We start from the raw sequence: 21,947 nt of genomic DNA, 5'->3' as shown, positions 1-21,947 counted from the left end.
CACATACAAAGAGCTCACCTATATCTTTGGCTCTTGAAGCTAAAGGTCGTCTCCACTGGGTTACGAATTTGTAAGCATCAAGCCGAATTTCGATAATATTGTTAAGTAAGGCCAGAAGTGGTGCCAGTGGAAAAGCTGCCACAAAAATGGTTGTGAACCCAAACTGAAGAACTAGGGGAAAAAAGGAAATACCATAGTATAATTATTAAGATCTAATTCCAAGGTCTATGATACCAAATAGTGTATGTGAACAAACATTATGTATAAGTATACAAACATTTCTTATTATATCATACTATACAATAGCCTAGTAACAGTTGTATAGCAAGTCCTTGCCAAAAGTTCAGAGGAAAGATGAAAAGAACAAATGCAGATCTGACACTGGAATGGACAGCAACATCTAAATTTTGTAATTTGGAATGAAGTTCAGAGGTGGACACACTATGCTTCTAGAAAGGAACATTTTTACTCCAGCATCAACTAGGATCTCTCAATACTTGCAAAGATTAGGGGCGAATACATTCCTTTTACTAGTTCAGATGGGAAGAAATTTGAAATTTTGTGTAAGTTTCTAAAGGCAGGTTTTAGGACTGCCAGATTTCCCATTAATTTGAAAAGAACGGTGTGAGGGAGAAAATAAAAAAAACAATCATGACATATACAGTTCAGTCACATAGGGCAAAAGTTCTTGGTTTTTAATATTTTTGAAGCAGTTATCCTTCTCTCTCCACCAGATAGAGCAATGCCTTTTAGCAGCAAGCTACTTTGTAAATGTGAGGTAGTAAATGAGGGAAGATTTCAAATATAAACAAGCATGCAGGTCTGTATCATGCAGTTTAAAATAAAAGCACAAGGGAACTTCCCTTAGTAAATAACAGCAAAGTTCTTCAGAAATGTAAGCAGATGAAGAACTGACCTGCAGTCTGGGAAAAAAAAGCCAGAATGGGAAGTGTTTCTTAGATGCGCTAGCAAACCAGCAGCAGTGTGCTTAGCTGCATTAGTTTGGTTCTTACAAAATTCCTTCCTTTCCTCACCTGACCCGTGAGAACAAAAACCATTTTGCAGCCTATTTAGCTTCATACAGAGATAATTAAAAGAATATACCAGACAACGTCATCAAAAAAAGCAACAACACTAAAATCTAGTGAAAGACAACAAACGTTAGAGCCATACTCATTTCTAGGTATTCATCAAAGAGTCCATAAGCATTCATAGGTTGCAGATTATAGTCCTTTTCCCACTGTGGGAAGCTTGTTTTTCTCTGCGTGCCATACTCTTGTCGTAGTTTTCTCCTGGTCCACCAGTTTTGAATTAGCCTACATTTTAAAATAAAGAAACGAGGTAAGGAGTATTAGCGGCTATTTATCACAAAATTGGTAGAGGTTAAGTGGGCACAACACATATTGCAAAATTAATTTCCCAATACACAGGAAAGTAAGTAATATATGTGGCTGATGACATAGCATAATAGGTATGAAAACAAATACAGAAGCAGTTTAGTCCTATTAAATTGCTTTCTCTTAAACAATCTCCTCCTATCTCCATCAGTCACCTTCTTTAATTCCCTTCTGTGCTCTTTATTAAGTTTCAAAATTTCTATTAATAGAAAGAAGAAAGTTCCAATAAAAACTGACAAAAGAGACAGTGAGTGGAAGGAGAATGATCAATACTGCTGTTGCTGTTCCCTCCTACCCACCCCAACTAATTCCTGCAGCCCTAAGACCTGCAAAATACTGGCAAGTAGCACTAGGCCCGGGAATGATGGAGAAATAGCAAGCGTTGAGTACCTTGATTGTCAATTACTCTGTACATTTAAATCATTTACTCCATTCTCATTACAGACAGATGTGGCTGAGGCTTTTCATTACAGTACCGAGGCTGCCTGAAGTCTCTTCAGCAAAACATTTCTGCAGGTCAGGGACCAAACTCAACACTAACTCTGCAGTGGATCCTTCAGCAGAGCAAATCCCTATGAACTTTGGAAGGGCAAACTTTCTGACAAAGTCAGCTCTCTCTTACATTTTTGCATGTTAATTTCCCCTGGTGACCTGCCGTACTGTCTCTAACATCAACTACACTAATCATATTAAACCTATATTAATCATATTAAACATGCTCATTAAATACTAATCAATAAGAAATGAACCAATAGGAAATAAATAATTGTCAATCTTTTTGGCTGGGGCACAGCTTCATAATGCCCTGAAGATCACCAGGGAACTTGTCTACATACCAGTCAGTACACTTTTCTATCTCTGGGAGTGTATATGCCAGCAGTGCATTTTTTCCAGCTCATACCTGCTCTTTCAGGCATCTTTTATCACCCAGCGAGGAGAAATCCAATTTAAAACTTACTGGCATAGCTAAGAAATGATACATGTAATATTTCCTGTGAAAGCAATACGGTGGTCCTACAGTTATTTTTAAGGAGTTTTAAAGCACAGAATACAATTCAATGAAATCAAGTACTTCCCATATATTATTTATTTGTTAATATTCATATTACACTTTCACTTTTGCAAACTACGTCCAACGTGGAAAAAAGCCCTAAACATCATCTCCATGTGTCTATAATTCTGTATCCCTGGGGGAATTTTCTATTGTAATGACGCCTGTAACTTGTTTTTATTAACTGGCCATTAGGAAAGCATAACCATAGTAATCTGTGACCTATGGAAGCATAGATATTATATTTACTTACGGATAGCCAAGTTCCATGAAATTATTCCATGTCTGCTTTAACACCATTATAATACCCATTTGCATACAGAGATCAATAAGGCATCCACTAGGGTGGCACTACAGGGACAAAAAAAAAGAAAGAAAATGTTAAACAGAAATTATACCAAGTTTTAAAGCATTTCTTAAAGACTAGAAACAGATATTAGATCATTTACTAAAATGAATTTAAATGTCATTCTCTTTTTCTTTTAAATAGAAACTTATGGGAACATATGACACTGTATTATACTGTCAGCCTTTTAAGACTATCATCTAATTCACTGCAGAAGTCGGAGTCAGCTGAAATCAATGCAGTTTTCACATTAATGCTTCTAATGTGCTGTGCAACCGTGACTAGGTCAGTAGCAAAGGCCAATTTTCTCCATTGATTTCAATAGTTTTTGGGGTGAATGACTGTGCATCAAGTCAAAGAATGAAGAGAAAATTCCTCCTGTCTCACAGGCGAAGAGTTTATGCCTGAAGGATAGACCTAATACTGTTGAGTACTATTTAATGTCTATGGTTGAGAGGACCATGCAAAGCTATTCTCTTCCTGAAGAACTAAAAATCTCTTAACTGTTGAACAACACATCTTAGTGTTTCTTGCTGAGTGCTTTCTTGCTTTAACAGTGGCTCCAGACCTTAAAGTTGTGGTGCTGCTTTTGGGAGAGATGTTCAGCTAGTACAAATTCAGGTAATTTTTCATCTAGTACTGGAAAAAACAGAAAAGGACCAAAAACTTTCTGCCCCAAACAGTTCTTTGCACAATTGACTGCTCAGGTCCTAAGAGTGGAGTTTAAGATGTATTTTTAAATCCTGGGTATTATAGATAAATTAAACAGATCACTTTCATAGGACTGGAATTACTTCTCTTTAACTTTTAGGGAGAAAAATTAGTTCTGACCTGTAATAAAATGAGAAATTAATTTCTTATACATACTGCATTATCCAGTGCTCAGAATCTGGGTCCCTGCTGAGGTTTCTGTTGACCTCATTCAACGTTGCTTTAGATTAACAGGATGGCAGATTATTATTATTTTTTTAATTAACTTCTCTGTCACTATTATTAAATCATCATCCTTCTGTTTTTAGGAATCAATCATGTGAGCCAATGTAACCCAAGAGAGGTAGATGCAGTATTAATGAAGCAGCAGTAATGTTACAACTATAGTATCAGCAATACATAAACTGTGGTCTGATTATGTTCACAGACTCTACTAGACTATATCGTGTCACTACATGTCCTGGACTTGGCTTCATTCAACAGGTAAAGAGAGGACTATTGGAGGGATATCCGGACATGAAATTCTAAAGCATGTTTCTAATAAGACCTAGTGCAGATATAGTCGATAAAGTCAAGACCTTTTTTTTTTACTAGACATTTCTTTTATTATTAGACTTTTTACTCTTTGCAAAAAGCAAAGTAGGGAGTACTAATAGTAGCTTCCATCAGCAACTGACCCAACTTATAACACCTCACAGTTTCACTTCCCTCACTTTTCCTCCCATCTCAGCTCCTGCAGAGAGATGAGGTTCTTTCCATGTTCTCTGATCCCTCTGTGGGTTGATTCAGCCCAGTAACTCATCAGAAGACCAATTTGTCCAGAAAAGGGAAGTTTACTGCTTATACAAGGAACTGAATAGGCTCCTCACAGGGTTGGACAAGCCAGAGCCAATGCAGAGGAAGAGGAAGGAGCAAATTTCTGGGGGAGGACTCAGAGGAATAGCAGAACTGGCTTCTTTTGGCAGCAGCAAGCTTTAGGTCAGCTCAGCCCCATTCAGATTTTGGAGGGATGTTAAATGAATTTCTGTCTCTCTATTTATCAAGTATTATTTACTTGAATTAATAGAATTCACTAATTCACTACTTTTTTTTTTGTTCCTCTTTTTTTTCCCTAATATATGAATGGCCTCTATTAACCAAAATATTTATATATCCGGAAGTGTTTGAAAATTCATGTTGGCAGGCATTTTCCACTCATTATTTGTTATTTATTTGCAAAGTTGTTTCAATTATTCAGCTGTGAAGCAGAAAAGAAACCAGGGGATTTGAGTGTGCAAATAGCAGCACTGGGAACTAAATGACTGATTCAGAAACTGCTGCTGTTCACCTCCAGTAACTGTCAAATGGTTTTTAAATTCTGAATGTGTTTGTCCAAACAAAAAAAAAAAAAAGAGATGGGTCCTTGAGTCACTTGCAAAGCCAAACTCCATATTCATTTGGTTTTATAGACATGGAACATTATGCCTGCAGCTCTTTTGGGAAGCCTTTTCAGTTGTTTTGGTCAAATTTCATGTACATTTTCTGTGTCTAGATTTTTAACTTGTTATTTTATTATTTTAGCTCCTTGATCAGCAAGGTTAGATAAACTGAGAAGAAAACATTTTTTTAGAAGCAAAAAGTTGTCAGATTAATATCTGACTTCAATTCATTCCAAGGGTGAAATATTTCCAATGTAAATGTGTGAGTAATTTTTAAACCATATGATACCACTATTCAAATGTGAAGCAAATACTAAAACTGCTAGCACTGAAAAGGGAATATATATATCAATATGTAGATGTTTTTGTAGCAGATGGTAATGTCAATAGTGTGGAGTTAGACAGCAATTGAGAACCCAATAACACAGTCACAAATGCCTAGACAGAGTAATGTGTCTGCCTCTGCTTACATTCATGGCATTCGTGGGCAGCAGATAAATCAGTGTGCAGTTACTGAACACTCACCTCTTCCAGTCTCCACCGGTTTATCAGCCTTAAGTAGGCACCAGGGTGTCCTGTAAATCTTTAACATAGGAATATATATCAACTCTGTTGTGTAAGCAGTCTGTTCACAGTAGTACAAGAAAGCTCACGCTGTTATTTTAATCTGACGTTATCTTAGCATGCCTAATATAACTTTAAAGATGTTGTGCTGCAAAATATATCGGAGATTCCTGGAATAATCTCCATGAAGGACCGAGTATATTTTTACTTCCAGTTTTATTTTGATACCAAATACTCTGATGTTGGATATTCAACATATGCAGAGCAGGGAGAAAATCTAACTGAAACTGTTCATGTCAGTTTGGAAAATGGCTTTCAACTGCCAGTCCACTTCCTTACATTATAATATAGGCTGTGATATCTCTCTTTCTGTGAAATCAGTGAAAATTTTAGTTTTCATTAGAAAACCCATAGTTTTATTACTATCCTCCCATGTTTCCTCCCAAAATGACTCCCATATGCAAATGATCCATACTAACGGATTCTTCAAACCTTCTCTACTCAAAGGATCTTTCTTTTTAGGAGGCTGGCAGAAAGAGGTATACAAATTTTATATATATATAGATATAATACTTACATATAAATATATATTATATTTTTATATGTAAAATATTCTGTGAGAAAAAACCCAACTAATAGCTCACAATTCACTCTTAACAGTCCAAATCATGTAACAGAAGCAGCAAAGTATTCAGGCTGTAGGACTAGATGACTGCTGTAGATCCTTTACAACTGAACTATCTATCCTATCTTACCTTAGCCTAGCCTAGCCTAGCTTATCCTATCTTTCACTTGCCTGTACAAAATACACACAATAAAGGCAGAGTGAAATGACCTGCATCTATAATATTGTGGGATGCATCTGTTCCCAATAGTAAAATTGTTGTTAGCATTGAGATCATGTGGTGATAAGAAATGAAAACTGGTTCTGTTTCTGGGCTTTTGAAAGGAAAATAAAACTGCAATCTGTTCTGCCTTGCTAATATGGAGTTTGCATTTTGAGATGTGTGATAATATGGTCCATTTTGTTTCATTACAGACAATTTTATTCCTTTTCTCTACTTCAGTTTGCATATGTGAGGGAGCAGACACCAATCCTACCTTCCAAGGAAGAATGCTATATAAAATGTAGAGCTGTTCAGATTGACAAACTGAAAAAGAAACATTTTCAGAGTGAAGCTGTTCTCCCATTCGGATTCAGTACGAGGCTGCTCTGTGAAGAAAATTATCAGAGTTTCAGAGGTCTAATCAGATTAACAATTTCCCTTGACACAAGGGATGCACACATGTATGAGAGCTGGCAATGTATTTGTAAATTAGCCTGCTGATTTCAAACTGTAAGATGACAGAAATTGTATCCAAAAGCAGCACTCGGCAAGTGAGCTTGTAGAGACTTAGAAATCTCTTCTGACATCTGGATATGTATATTCCTGGGAGACCATAAGAAAGTGGTCAAGGTAATGCGTATATTAAACATCCCTCCTCTATTTCAATGGTCTTTACAGGCTCAGGCTCCTCTCTTGTTTCCTTTTCTGTATCCTACCATAATGACATTGCCAGAAAGCACTTTACTACAAGCTATTTAAGTGCTTTTTTGTTAGGGATGTCACACTGAACTGGAGAAAATCCTCCTTGTAATTCATGGATTTGCCCACAGGTATCAGTGGAGTGCCACTGCATAACTCCCTTTCCTTGTCCTAGGGAACTCACCATAGAAAACTGAGAAAAAATTATTTTGCAGTGGATGGGCTAAGGCAAACAGGAAAGGGGAAGACATTCTTCCCTTCAGGTAGGCCCTTAATCTCCATCTAAAGAGATATCAAGACAGAAGTTAACAAAACAACCTCTATGCCAACACACCAGTACCATGTCCTGGAATTACTTTCCAGTTGGCAGGAGCTTGTTATTAGCCAAACATTACTGTGAACAGGAGAAATCAGAGGAGAGGTGGAGGTGCTAATGGTGATTCTGAGTATCATAATCATAGTACTCATATACTACTTCTGAAGGAGGGTCCAGTAAAGTACTGGAAGTACAGAAACAATGATAGACTAGATTCTCTTTACTTGGAGCTGCTCTCTAAATAGATGCCAGCCTGTGGGCAGGACAAGTTTGACTATAACAGGACTGCTGCAGCTGAAGGTTTGCTCATATGCCCATCAGAGACAAGGGTGATGCTCTGGGGGAGCATGGATGTGAGTTCTGAAAAAGGTCATGAAAAAGGCTGAAGAAGGACATTCAGAATACAGTTTTCCTGCCAATCCCACTCTGAGTTTATTACATTGATAAGGATCATTCAGACCAAATCAGTTCCTTAGGCCATCAGAGTAAAAATCACAAAACAGTCTGAACATATCAGAACATCTTGACCCACTGAATTTTCATACAAGTGCTTTCAGCGCAGGTTACAAGAAGCAGACATACTTTGATGATAACCTGAGAGAAAGTAATCAAGCTTCAAGGTCTCCAGAACGTATCTTACTGTCCCCAGGGTATCACAGGGAGCAAGAGGGCATAGCTTGCGCAAATCACATACTTGAAAGTCAGATTTCTCAACCGTAACTAGCAGGTATCTTTTCCATGGATACAGGAGAGTAAAAATATTTTAAAATTACAGCATACAATTGAGGATGCTCAGTTTAAAAAGAAACAAAAGAGTAAAATGCTATTTTACATAGATGTGCTTTGAACACATCAGCAGTGACTTCCCAGATTTAGAAAAATCCTGACTAAAATAGCTAAATAGTAGCTAAAATCAGCTTTTTCCTCTGAGCAGACACCAAAATCTGTCCATCTGGTCCAAAATACTTTACTGCACATCATCAATGTACACAGGTTGCCAGGAGCTCAAAATAATCCCCTCAAACCTCTTCTACTACACATGCTATAATATGGTTTGCTTAATAGGCCTTCAGCAAGAGTCTCATTTCAGGCTTCTTGACACTGAAGAGCCCTTGCCAATAGCTGCAAACTACTGCAATCTTCCAAAATTATCAAGATTCCCACAGGTTCTGCCTGAGACATGGAGATATGAATGATAGCCTATTGTTACCCCAGTGACAGTACATGCTCTCCTTAGAAAACGTGTTTCCTTACTCTAACATGAAGACCACCTTTATGAGTGAGCTGAAAAGATTACTGAAATTTAGAACATCATTATAATTTGTGTGTAGGTAAAGTTGATGACTCACCTGGTTATTTTCCCTCCAAATTACTACCCCTCTTAAAGGCAAATGTTTGATAGTCAATTAGCACCTAGTTTCGAGCTATAAGTTTTTTTTCCAGAAGGGATTCTCCTTTTTCAGGTCATCACAAAACCTGGGGGTTGTGAGTGCTCAGTCTGTCTGAAAAGTCATACCTTTTCCCCCAAGGTAGCACTATGTTTACATTCTTAAAAGGTAAGGGTTTGGAACAAGGACAAAGGTGGATGATTGCTGTCACCACTGATTGAATGGCACTATAATTTAGTTTCTATACTCTTTTATTATAAACTTAAGAAAAACATTAATTCCTATAGACTGCAAATTAATTAGGATTTTTCATATTTATGCAGACATTTTGAATGTTATCACAGTATATGGACCAACGAATCAGTATAATATCATTCAATTTTGTATTTAACTTACCTAAATTTGTCAGGAAAAGAGCAACCTTTTCATACAGCTGTAATAGAGAAGAAACAACCTCTTAGTTACATGACCACCTCAAAAATATTGAACTGCCTTCTAGGTAGAGCAATTGCTCTTGCATGCTAAATCTGACATTCAGATGATTTCTGGGATGTTCTGACAATTACAATGAAACTATTGTTTTAAAAAAATCATTACATAGTAATAATAAAGTAATGATATAATTAAACATGGAAAAATAATGTTTTTATAGCTTATGCTCAGCTCTTTTCATCCACAATATATGGAGAAAAAAATGCAGTCACTCTCCCTATTTTACATACACAGTGAAAAAGGGTGAAACATCTATTCCAAAACCACAAAGCAGAACAATAGCTTAACCAGGATTTTTGGTTTAGTTACTTATGGAACATTTATCTCACAAAAAAAATCACCCTAGAAAAGCATGCTATGGTATGTTGGGTATGTTTGGTATGTTGGGTATTTTGGTTTTTTTATTTTGTTTGGGACTTTTCTGGTGCTGAAAGGAAAGGCACTGAAGGGACAAGGTTACTTTAGAGAAAATCTTTAGTAATCCCCACAGCACATTTCCTACTCTGAGCTCGTAACATTTTTCTAAATCCTAAGTGGTACTTTGTCCATTTAGCTGATAACATGTTCTCAAACTTTGTAGGAGACTGGTAACTTCATAAAGCTTACAAAACTAACTTGGAGGGTTTTCACAATCACTATTTGCAAAGGAGTTTTGTACCTATAACCCAACAACCTCAGTGTTACTGTAAATTAATACAAAGATTTCCATTTGCTTTAAATGAAACTGGAGCCTGTTGCCACAAATTGCTAAGTGTCCTTAAGTCTCACTGATGTCTAGAGGGATACAAACCTTCTCACATTTCAGGTTGAAGTACTTACTTATCCCTAAAGTGCAGATCAGCAATGTTTCTTTTCATTTCCAGTTATCCTTATAAACTCTTGACAAAATTGAATTATGTACAGTTTACAGATCAAACGGCCCGCTTAAGAACTGAAGTCACCCTGAAATCTCTCATCCATGTTAATAACCACTTCTTGCTTAGAATAGCTTTTTGCTGCCTTTGGAGTAAATAGTTTTGTTTCAAGTAATGAAAAAGGTAGTTTCTTCTGAGTTTAAAAGCATCTCTTAAGGGCAACTGTAAAAGTGCAAAATGTCTAGGTCATTTATATCCTAATCCCAGCAGGGAGTGTTCTATTTCACAAATGTATGTTGCTCTGCAGAAGTGGGTATCAAAACTGTATTTTGTTGCTATTCCTTCTGGAACGGTAAGACTGTGTTACAGAGTCTGTTAGCAATGTTTGGATCTAATTATCTGCTACTGCATTTTATCACTACTAGTCCCAAGGGTCCTTGTTTAGGATCATATTCTGTTCTATGATCATATTTTGCATGGGCAATATCACTGGAATTAACAGGTTTTATTAACCTAGGCAAAGCTAGTAATTGTCTTCAGGTCGAGGCTGCAGGATTATCTGGGAGACATTATGCTTGAAGGTAATTTTGTTTTGTCATGAAGGGTTTGTCAGAGTATCTACTTAGTGCTCAGAGCGTCTGGTCTTGAATTTACTGTGGTCTAGACATTTCCCCGGATGCTGTCAACTTGTATCAGAATCACTGGTAGTTTTCAAGGCTTCCTAGCAGCGAATTCTCTACTCCTATACACATATTGGTCTGTTCTGGTTTTATTACTGTATCTTTGCTTGCTCTTCTGGTACTATTCATAAAATCATAGAATAACAGAATATGATGAGTTGGAAGGGACTCACAAGGATCATCAAGTCCAACTCCTGTGCAGGACACCCCAAGAATCACATGTGCCTGAAAGCATTGTCCAAATGCTTGAGTCAGAGTTCATGGAGGATTCAACTACCTGAATTGCTTCTAGGGTTTTTTTTCTTTCCAGAAAAAAATCCACCACTTCTCAATAAACTACATTAATCCATCATGGGAAGTGGGGGATTATATGTTCCTAAATCCTTCTTTTGAAAAACTCCTGCAGCTTCATATTTTGTGGATCTTTTGTTTGCACGAGCTATATCTAGATCTATGGCTGTGGTCTCTATTGAATGGTAATGAGTCTAAGGCTTAAGAAATACATCTTTGCAGTGTGCACTTATTTGATGTATTTTAGGAAAAAAAGAAAAGTTTCTCAAAAGGCACCTTCAAGCAATCTTACATTATTTTAAAAAATTCTCTAAGCTGTAAAACTCTTTGAGAACAAAATAGTTTTGTTTGTGCAATGTTTCTTTGTTGCTGCTTCACTGCATATACAGTGACTTATAGTGAGAGCTTGGAAATGGATGTTGTACTGGCATAGATATACATAGTTTTCTTTTTATTTCTCCTATGCATATCGTGTGCTTTAAGTGGAGTAAAGAAAACCCCCAAAAGCTGCAGACAACAAACAATAAATGAAAAATAACATGAAAGAGCTCTCAGTACAAATTCAGACAGAAAAACATCTTCTTCCTCTTCTTCCTCTCCTTTCTCACCCTATAGTCCCACCTAAGGGAAAACACAGAAAAGTCAACAGTTCTAGACAGACCCTCTTAGTCACTAATCCAGTCTTGTCTATGCCAAAGGGTGAAGTAAAATCCTGCAACAAAGACTCTTGGAATTTCCAGCCACAGAAACAAAGGGCTGTTAAGATTAATTTTTAGATGACGGAAATGCTTGGGTATTGCACAGGAAAGAAAGTAGTCTCCAAGCCAGCACTTGGAAATAAGCAGGCCTGAAATAACATCTCACACTCTCTATGAAATCAGTTAGCACATCTCCTGGAGTAAAGCCTAACATGCTTTTTGCACAAGATGCTAGCTACTGGGTAGCTAGAGATACCCCATCTTGGCTCTAATACCTGGGTGGTTTGTGGTTGATCTCTCCTTCCCCTCAAAATGCATTCTTATAATGTCAGTTGACAAAAACCTGATAGTGAAAGGCCATACACCTCTTGCCAAGAGCAATGAATAGAAGACACACAGAGCAATATACAGGAGTATCAACATCTCAGTGCAAGGATGAAACTCATTCCCCATCTGATATCTGCTATACTGTCTTACTGGGACATAGAAATTCCATTTTTCTCTCTATCCCAAGTCTGGTTCCAAATCAGTTCACAACAATAACCTGACCTCAGCCAGCCCCAGTTCACTGCACTCAGACAGCACCAGTCTCTGGTGTACCCTGGCAAAGGCCATAGATGGCTCTAGAACAAGTCACATCTGCTCAAGCCTTGCAAAATTTTCAGCCCAAGAGAGTCATCAGGCATAGGGACATTGTGTCTGTATATGCATATCCTCAGTGGTAAACTACCAGAAAAATTGAAACTGGAATTACTGAAAATAGCATAAATAAGAATTTAGCTTGGCCACTGTATTTAAAAAACAACATCAAAACACAATTAGAAACAAAAATATTAGAGAAATGGACTGAAACCTGCAAATGTATAAAAGGGGGAAAAAAAGAGGCAGAGGATAAAAGAGGGGTATGAGCGTGTCTCCCTAAAATATTTTTAGAACATTTAAACAGACTTTACATAATGTTTTGGGTTTGGAATTGTACTTTACATTAATAGTGACTGATATCCATAAATAATAATTCCATGTCTGCCATAGCAAGACACTCCACCCCTGCTGAAAAAAAGGAACTGAAAGCATTTGGTGGTCTTCAGACGAAGATATCTACTGCTCTGATGGTATGGTCATAATTTCAAATATGTTATTTTTACTCACCACATTCAGTAGCATGATGATGCAAAAGTTGATGCACACTGCAGTCCCTGTAGTTGCAACCTGAGAGTTATTCCTGATTAAAGCCCACTTAAAGGCAGCAAAAGTGCTGACAGTCACAACACGGTAAATAACGATGCCAAAAACAGCAGCAATCACCACACAGATCTAAAGGAAGAAAAAATCAGAGAGAAGAACCTGAAAACCTCCAGTAGAACAGGAGTTAGCTTCTCTCTGCAACTCTGCAAACTAACACAATAAATGAAAGACTTTAAAAATCCATCCCATTTGATTCCAGAGGAAGGTTTCAACATGATGATTATTCTTATTGTGAAGGTCTTTTTATTTCGCATAATGAAAAATATCTTTGAAATCATATTAAAATAATTTTTAGTTTTAAACATTTTCTTGAAGATGTTTCTCTTCCTTAGGATTAATGTGGGAAACAGTGTTGCTACCTCTGGGAGTTAGAAATTTTCCTTATGTGCACATGATGTGCAAAGGCTAGTCTCAAGCTGATGTCCCAGTTTGATGATATCATTTGGGATGGATTTGTGCTTTGATAGATTTCACACTTACAGGAAAAAATGTCTCCATTTGTAAGCACTGCCTCGACAACAGCCCTGCCAAGCTACCCTAGCTAGCTGTTTCTTCCTGAGGTTCTGGACAGTTTCTATGCAGAGAAGGTAGCAAGTTCAACTGCCCTTGTAATTTCTTCTCTGATGAAACTTTCAGGAAATCAGTGAAGCAGTTACAATGAGAAAGCCATGAAGCTGAGCCAGCCTGCTAAATTTCTTGATGTTCCTTATGCAACAGTTGAGCACTAAATGACAACTGTTTTCCATTCTGACCAATTTATGTCATGGTTTAGCAAGCCACCTAAAGGACAAACTGTTGGGCATTACATGGGTGACTCCTCTCACAGACACTTTGACACAGGACCCATTAGCCACCTTATTAGAAAAGGAGAAAGAGTTTCCTCAGCAGAACACAGAAAATTATTTGCTAAAGTAGTACATTGCAAGGTTGTGCATAGACAACTTAAACCAATCAAAATTGAAGTATATCTGAACTAATTAAATGGGCAAAATTACTTGGAAAACATTGAACGCTAATCAAGCTGCTTTCATATTTTCACATTCATTACAAAATTGACTGACATAATCTCAATGCAGAAGAAAAAGAGAAGTGTGCGTGAATGTGATGGATTGTCTCTTGATTCCCTGCATAGTATTGAGGGGAGGAAGGACCACTTTCCTTTTCCTTACCAGGGAACAACTAGCCTGATTCAAGCTGTATTAGTAACTGCACTGTGAGAATCAATGCTGAGAAATTTTGACAACTCCTCTAACTTGAAGTTTTGGTAAGTGTATATCTCTTGTGCTTACAGGGGTAATTTTAAAGGAATATTTTTATCTAAATGCTTGAAAATGCAGAGTTTTTCTAAATTGCTGGAAGCCCATGCTATGCCAACAATAAAAAGTATCTTCAGTGAAAATAATTTTTGGCCTGTTTTAAGGGCTGTTATGGGGACAATAATCTGTGGTGCATGCGATTCAGAGCAAGGCTACTCTCTCTGGCACTTTGAGCAAGATCTACAACTAGGCTAAGAAGATTAATGATTGAGTTTCCAAATGGTAGGGAGTAAAATACTGACCCCCTTCAAGATAAAAACCATAGGGAAAATATGGAAAACATCACAGGTGTAGTATCAATTCTGACCAGAGACTGCATACGTGTGTCTTCAAGGGCAGTCAGCGTCCATCTGTACCATCTGCCATACAAGAGCACAGTTCATCTCAATAATGCATTTGCCTTTCTTGACCAAGATTGCTAAGGACAATTTTGAATTCCTCAGCTTCTTGCAAGTCCTCTGCCCTGTTGCTGGGCTAGCTCACCTACCTGGCTTTCCACAGCTCCTGAGGATGTACAACTTATGATTTCCCAGCCTCCCGAAAAAGCCCTGGTAAATTCCATGACAGTCTGAGTTGATGCTAGTTATGTTTTCAAGACCAGTACTACCACAACCATTTTCATGTGAATAACTGGCCATAATGGCTTCACTGAAGTTAGAGGATGGGGGCATTTCAGCAGAAATGCATGCAGCTCTCTGTTAGGAGAAATTTTGCTCCTGCGTTTAGTTTTGCACTTTGTAAAGGGGAGAAATGCCACATGTTAGTCAAGGAACATTGGTTTCTCCATTTCAATTGCACTAGGAATATGAACCCTCTTTCCTTATCTCCTCAATACACTGAAAAACTAGGACATATGAACATCGTTAGGCACTCTAGGCATCTTACGTTCTCTGTGAAGTTTACAAAGAACAACTGCCTCTTCTATGGCATCTTTCCCCATCACTCTGCACTGTCTACATAGGGAAGACAACCAGTGAGCTAATTCAGTCAGCTGAAGATGGTGCCTAAATGTGAGAGAAACACTATTCTGGCATGTATGTCACTACATACAGTCTTACAGGTACAGCCTTGAAGGGAGGACTTAACTATCTGTGAGACTTAGTGAAGAGTGAACTAGTGTAGGACTTTACAGAAACTTGGGTGATTTGCTATGTAGATTCTCAAGCTGCAGTAAACATGCTAGAGCTTATTTCACTTTTAGGCAGTCATATCCAATATTTAAATACTCTATCAGCAGAGATAACGCTATTTTGTTTTTTTTTTCAACTGGTAAATAAATAACAGTTCTCAAACCATAAAAAATATTCCAGATGCAGAAACGATGAGTCTGCTGCATTTATCTGCAAACGCTTGATAAGGCTCTGGCTTCCCAGATATGGGGTTCATTCGTTCTTTCTTGGAGTATTTGGCTTCAAACTGTGGACGTATCTCCTCCTAAGGAACAGACAGACAATGTTCAGATACAGCACAGCTAGGAAAAACTCTATAGGAAACTTCAGATCTTTTATCAGGTCACTGTTACTGGGAATTAAATCTTTGAATTTACATCTTGCACAGCTACTATTAAAGATGAGCTGGGAAATCAGTTTTCCTTTCTGAGAATTGCAATAAATCACTGTACCCATAAAAGTATGTATTGAAAGTATTTAGTAAAATCCCCAGTTAGCTACTCCTCTAAATAATGCTCTTTCAAACTACGTGTCTGCAAGACAAATCTTTTTAAGGTTGATATTATAGAATTTTTCCATCTGACATTATCCTCCTAATTCTGGAATTTTTCAACAAAGCAAGAAGCAAAAAAAAAACTAACCTCATTTTTCCAAACCAAATTGCTGTTTTTTTAGGTATTTGGTTACCTTCCCAATATCAGCAAAATCTTCTCATCATTTGAAGAAGGATCCATGCCATCTAATGCTGCTCAAATGTTTCCTAACTTGGACAATATTATTATCGGGAACAACTTTCAGCAACAGAAACGTAAAATCTTTCTTTGCCATTTAAACCCCTCTTCTGAAATGAAACTTGGGGATTACCTAGGGGGAGACTTGGTTACATCTGTTTACAGCATTTGTCAGAAAACAGGGTTCACTCAGTGCAGGTAATACCTCACAGTTTTCAGCTGCAGTAGGGCTACCCTAACATGCAGAGGTTCACCAACAGCCACGTGTCCTGTGCCACTTTACCCAATTCTGACATCCAGGACACTGTCACATATGAGAGAAAGCACTAGGCTGTGGGGATGGACTCTCACAACTGCTGGCAGACATTAGATCAATGTTTATAGTGCTCTGCTCTATACTGAAGTACTGGTCCATGGTACAGCTGACTACAAGGGAGCAGACAAGAATCCAGCTTACAAATTTCAGTCATTTCCAGCTCTTCAGCTGCATTTAGTTGAACTCTGACTGACAAAAGTGGTAAATGCCCAGACCTTAAATGACTGCATTGAAATGGGTGAATGTTAACTGCTCACACACCTTTAGAATGTGAATAAAAGTGAGATATCCTAAAAGCCTACATCCTTTTTATAAAATTCCCCTGGAAAGGGAAAAAAAAAAAGAAGTCTTGTCTCATTTTCCTTCTCCCAAGTTTTGAAGACACTTTCTCAGCACAGTTAATTTCCAGATTCACACAGTAATCTGTTACAAACATGTTCATAACGTTTTATAAAAACAAGTTAAGATTCAGGTATGCCTAACTGCAATGCCTGTGTAACTAATTATGTGCTTGAGGGAACCAGACCTACACAAGCTGTACACAAAGGCTAAGCATGTTTCTGTGGAGACAGAGTAACACCTTGTTCTTACTCCATCTTGCTTAAGCTGTTCCTGACGTATCTGGGCTGCAGGCAGCTGACCAGATCATGATCTGGCAAAAAGAACCATGTGAGTAGTATCCCTATGTGCCCGGGACATGCCAAAAGACAGAGTGTGACAGCATTGAAGCAAGGTGCTTGAGAATTGCACCCTGTAGATTGTGCAAGGGCTCTGCCAGCTGGCTCACTGAGTCATAGACAAGAAATCCTTACTTCTCTGCAACTCTCTCTGAGTCAAGGTTTAATTATCTTTTACGGTTTGCGCTACAGGGAAGTCCTTATCATATCAACATGTCCTTCAATCTCCAGTCAATTCAGATAATGCAACTACTATTTTTACGGGTATTCTCCACAAAAAAATGAGACTCTGCCATGAACCTTTGTACCTCTTTAATAACACTCAGCAGTGCTTCGGGCTGGAAGTAAAAAGTACAGTGTCTGGATGAGGTTAATGATACAAAGAAAGTGACACTGAAGAGAAAGAAAAAAGTATGCTATTAATAGCAACAGAAGCTGTATTCTCTCTGGGAGTGCCAGGAACTGTGTGCAGTTTGTTTCTTGTGGAATGCCCACCCAAGACCCTCCATGTCTCCCACCTTGCACCTGATTTACAAGAACAGGAAATCCAGATACGTAGGGTTGAAAGAGCCAGAACACATTCAGTCCATGCCCCGAGACTGAGGGACCTGGACACTGCAGGGGCTGCTGCATGCCTTCCTTGGGTGAAAATCTAAACTAGTGAGGAATTTGCAAGGTTGGATATCTGAATAAATGTAATTCTCCTTTCTTCTTGTTTCATTTATTTGCCTCTTCATTTAGAACAGGAAAGGGATAACAAAGTGATAGGAAGCCTTATGAATTTTTTTTTTCAGTCTACTCTTGGTAGGAATTAATAAATTTCACTCTGTAGCAAAACCTTGTTTTTCAATTTGCCCATGAAGACTAAAGCAAGCAAAAGCTAGACACATAGTGTTATTAAAATACCAATCTTCATTATCAAAAGCTTGTGATTTAAAATAGTAATTAGAACTCTTTAATTGATTTATTTGAAATAACTAATAAAAGCAATCAGCTGATTTTGTCCAGTGATAACTGAATGGAATGTAGATAGGAAATTTAATTAGCAGTGATTTTCTTAGAAAGTAGCACTTTAAGGAGTAAAATTTTCATGTTATGGAGACAAAATTCTCATTGACTTCTCACTGTTTGTACCACTTCACTATCAAACTCCACAGGATGTGTCTTTTTCTACCTACATAAAATAGACTGTTTCCCTTCCTTCTCACTTCTCAAATATGGATAGTTCCAAGTCTTTACTCATAGGTGAAACCATACTGATTTCTGGAGTATCAAATACAGATTAATATGCACTGCCTTAGACTAGATCTTTGTGCTCTAGAAGAGCTACTCTATATTGCTTTGTGAAATATATGCTTTTTTTCCAAGAGTTTTCTAATCCTCCAACAGGTGAATTCTTGAAATAGTCCTATCCTTCCTAGTCCAAGGATATGTTGTCTTCTGTAGCCCAGATGTATGAAAAAGATTTGTAGATTGAAAATCTGAATCTTGATCACTGGCATGATTATATCATCCCCAGAAGTAAGTCTTCAGGCAAAGCCTGCAGTTTGCAGGTCATCCTATTTGCAGCTGAAGGTAATGGCAAAGTGATGAATGATCTCAGCACTTCTTCATCTGGGACACCTGCTTCCAAACTGTGACTTTCTCAAGGGTAACGTCCTTTGAAGACCACAGTGCCAATGGAAAAGTGCAGCATTATATACTCAAGAAGAGGAGGCAGTGGTCCATAGAGCTGACCCTAAAGCAAGGACATGCTCGAGTTGTGCAGTAGACATGGACACTGCCAGCTGTAGCATCTTTGGAGAAGACATCTCTGGGAAGCAATCAGCTCCTAAGCTTGGGATCCCACTGAATGCTGAACAAAGGAGGAACTGATACCTCAAATGCCAATGAGATACTGATGTTCTGATGACTGGTCACATAAATCTTTGAGAATCACCCAGGTGAGTTCCTATTTTCCTATTAGCGTCTTAAACCTCTAATTTGAGAGAGAAAGGTACCATGTGGCACACTGCTTCTGAAAAGACTGCTACCTGCTGCTGTAGAGGCTTACAAAACTCCCTCTAGAACTGTAAGGAGGTGCAATGAATAGCTCTGGAGCATGTACAATCATCACTACTCCTGACTGAGGTCTTGTTGACAGAGCTCACTGGAAAATTGTGAGAATAAAAGACCAGCTGACCATCAGCAGGGAGCAGGTATCCTCTGAAAATTACCAATACGCAAATGTCATCCTGCAGGCCAAACTGAAATAATCTGCCAGAGGGACATAAGCATCTCTTATGAAAAAAATAATGTTGTTTGATAGGCATCATGAAATAAACACATCAGATTTCTACAAGGACAGTTTCAACTACCAGAAATTCTTTCAGGCTTTATGGCTGGTGGAGAAAAAATCTAGAAACTGCACTCTCCCTTCTCCCTTTTCAGTGTTTATTCCAGCTAAAGTCTTAGTTGCATAGGCATGATAATGCTCTTCCAAAAAAGCTTAGACAGCAGAGAGTGAATCATAGCAATGCTTTCCTCCAGGCTCTGTAGGAAGACATGCACTTTCTGTAGTAGCATCGAAGTTATAGTTATACCTGGAATTTGAACATGCGCATAAAGAGAAGAGGGAAGCAGAATGAGAAGGGGTCCTGTTTGGGCTTGAAGCTGTTGCGGTCACATCTAAGTAAAAGACTCCTCCAAGCACTACCATAGCAGCCAGAAATCACTTAGTAGTATTACATAAAAAGCTAATAAAAAACCCAAGCAAAGAAACAAGCAGAAAAATCCCCCATCACCTAAGGACAACCTTACCAAGAAATTCAATATTTGTAAATTAACTGATCATAGAAGATTCAGGTGGATGGCTTTATAAATCAGCATAGAACACATCCAGGTGGGTTAAATGGCGAAAGACGAAGATATATAACATCTTACGCTAAATACATCTGCAAGAACTGACTTCCTGGGAAAAAAAGAGTCTCATACTATACTTACTTTTGTATTTTGTTAGTTTTAAGGCTCCTTCCCATTCCAGGGACACGGACAGAGCTACAATAGTAATTTGGAAATTGCAATTTGGTGCAATTTTGCCTTACCCGTCAGCAGCAGTAGTAGCTTTTTTGCAACTAGATATTAGGGAACATGATCCCTGCAAGTCAATCCTGACCACTATTTGAACCTCAAGCAGGATTGTCTCAATGTAGTCTCTCTGTGACTTGCCAGCATGGGCAAGAGCAGGCTGCTAATCTCAAGAGTTAAATCAGTATTAGAGTATTTCCTAAATACATGACAATTATTGTGAGGTATCACCAAGAACTGACTGAATATGTCCACACGTAATGATGTTCCTGTTGCTGTAAAGAAATCAGTTTCCATTTGGTAAGTTATTTCATGTTATGTTCTTCTTGGGTTATTTCCTTAGTTGTTAAGCATTTAACAAAAAAATATCCCAGCAGCAAATGAGCAATTGTACCATTTCATGGCCTCACTGAACTACATTGCCTCATAGAGACAAAAAAATCTCATAACTCAGAAGTCTGTTCCTCTTCTGGCACGATTAATATAAAAGAAATTCCTCAACAAAAGCAGGAATATAGAAGTTCAACTGCATTGAGACAACTACAGCAGCCTCTAACCATCTCTCCAAGAGTTTTAGGACAGTCTCTATAGAGGAAGGAAAGCAGACTTTGTGGATATCTGTAGTCTAAATCCCACTCAAGGAACACTCTTTCTGCCATACCCATCTTGCTTTTGTCCTGCATAATAAAACCTTCTAGTTCCACTTACACCTCAATTCTCAGTCCCAGGAGCATGTTGTTCCTTTCTGGTAACCACTACAGGAAAAGGTTAAGGTTATTTTTTGCTGTTTAGGTTCCTCCCTAAGGGAATTTCCTCTATCAACATTGGATGAAGTAAGTCCTTTGAGTTAGTTCATCTCCCCCTCTCTCTCCGCAGCACTTTTCAAAAAAAAGAGCACCTGAATGTTCAGAAGCTGGTACAAGCCTCAAAAGGCTTTCTTTCCATCAATACTCCTAGTGACTATGTAAAAGAATAAAAGCTCATTTGCCAAATTTCATGGTACCCTGGGCTGTCAAGAATTTCCTTGGATTAAACAGCAAAATTTGCTAGCTACCAAAACAAAAATGGATTTCCCACAAAGTGCATTTTCCCCATGAAATCTCGCAAATTAATTTAGATTTACAAAGGTATAAAAAGTGAGGACATTCTGGCTCAGAGAAAGTTTCTTCATGTTTCAGAGGAAAGTTTTAAGGAGAAAAATGCTTATTTCATAGTTTATAAAGATTTGAATAATGAATTGAAAATAAATCCAAAATAAAAACACAAATTTGTGACAAAATCTCTTTGTTTTAGAGACGAGGGTGTACATTTTTTTATACAAACCTCTTCTTCTTCCCAGTCTATCAAGTCCCAGTCATAAGCAATTACGGCTCGCCTTCTTTTCCAAAACTCCAGAAAAACAGTAGCTGGAGCAAGTAGAAAAAAGATACAAAATTGGTTTTAAGTCAAGAAAATTGTAATGAGTATCGCAGAACTGTTGAATGAAGCTGTTACATTATTTTAATTTCTTTCCATAAATGGGTTCCTTTGAACAGCAAATCTTGCTGATGATCAAAACTGCTTTCAAAAAGCATGGCTTTCTAAGGATTAGTTTGCTTGCTTCACGTAAGATTGAGGCTTTAGAAATTTCATTTAGTGCTAAATGAGAATGTTCAATTTCTAATCAACCAAGGGAGGGCTCTCAAAAAATAAAAT

At 37.9% G+C, this 21,947-nt stretch overlaps 1 protein-coding gene across 11 annotated transcripts in view; it reads right to left on the bottom strand.

The window, feature by feature from the left end:
• ANO4 (anoctamin 4) overlaps positions 1-21,947 on the bottom strand; it is a 181,572-nt gene that overhangs the window by 13,608 nt on the left and 146,017 nt on the right. For all 11 annotated transcript variants that reach the window (XM_027679993.1, XM_027679994.1, XM_027679992.1 and 8 more), the window contains 9 exons: positions 21,576-21,658; positions 15,587-15,727; positions 12,882-13,046; positions 9,114-9,150; positions 6,589-6,700; positions 5,449-5,506; positions 2,702-2,799; positions 1,174-1,316; positions 19-171 (listed from right to left, as the gene is read on the bottom strand). In XM_027679993.1, coding sequence (XP_027535794.1) covers positions 19-171; positions 1,174-1,316; positions 2,702-2,799; positions 5,449-5,506; positions 6,589-6,700; positions 9,114-9,150; positions 12,882-13,046; positions 15,587-15,727; positions 21,576-21,658 — 990 coding nt within the window. The remainder of the gene's footprint in view (positions 1-18; positions 172-1,173; positions 1,317-2,701; positions 2,800-5,448; positions 5,507-6,588; positions 6,701-9,113; positions 9,151-12,881; positions 13,047-15,586; positions 15,728-21,575; positions 21,659-21,947) is intronic.

This window comes from Neopelma chrysocephalum, unplaced genomic scaffold, assembly GCF_003984885.1.
Source record: "Neopelma chrysocephalum unplaced genomic scaffold, ASM398488v2 Primary Assembly neopelma1_59, whole genome shotgun sequence".
NCBI lineage: Eukaryota > Metazoa > Chordata > Aves > Passeriformes > Pipridae > Neopelma > Neopelma chrysocephalum.
This window is presented reverse-complemented; position numbering and strand designations above follow the sequence as displayed.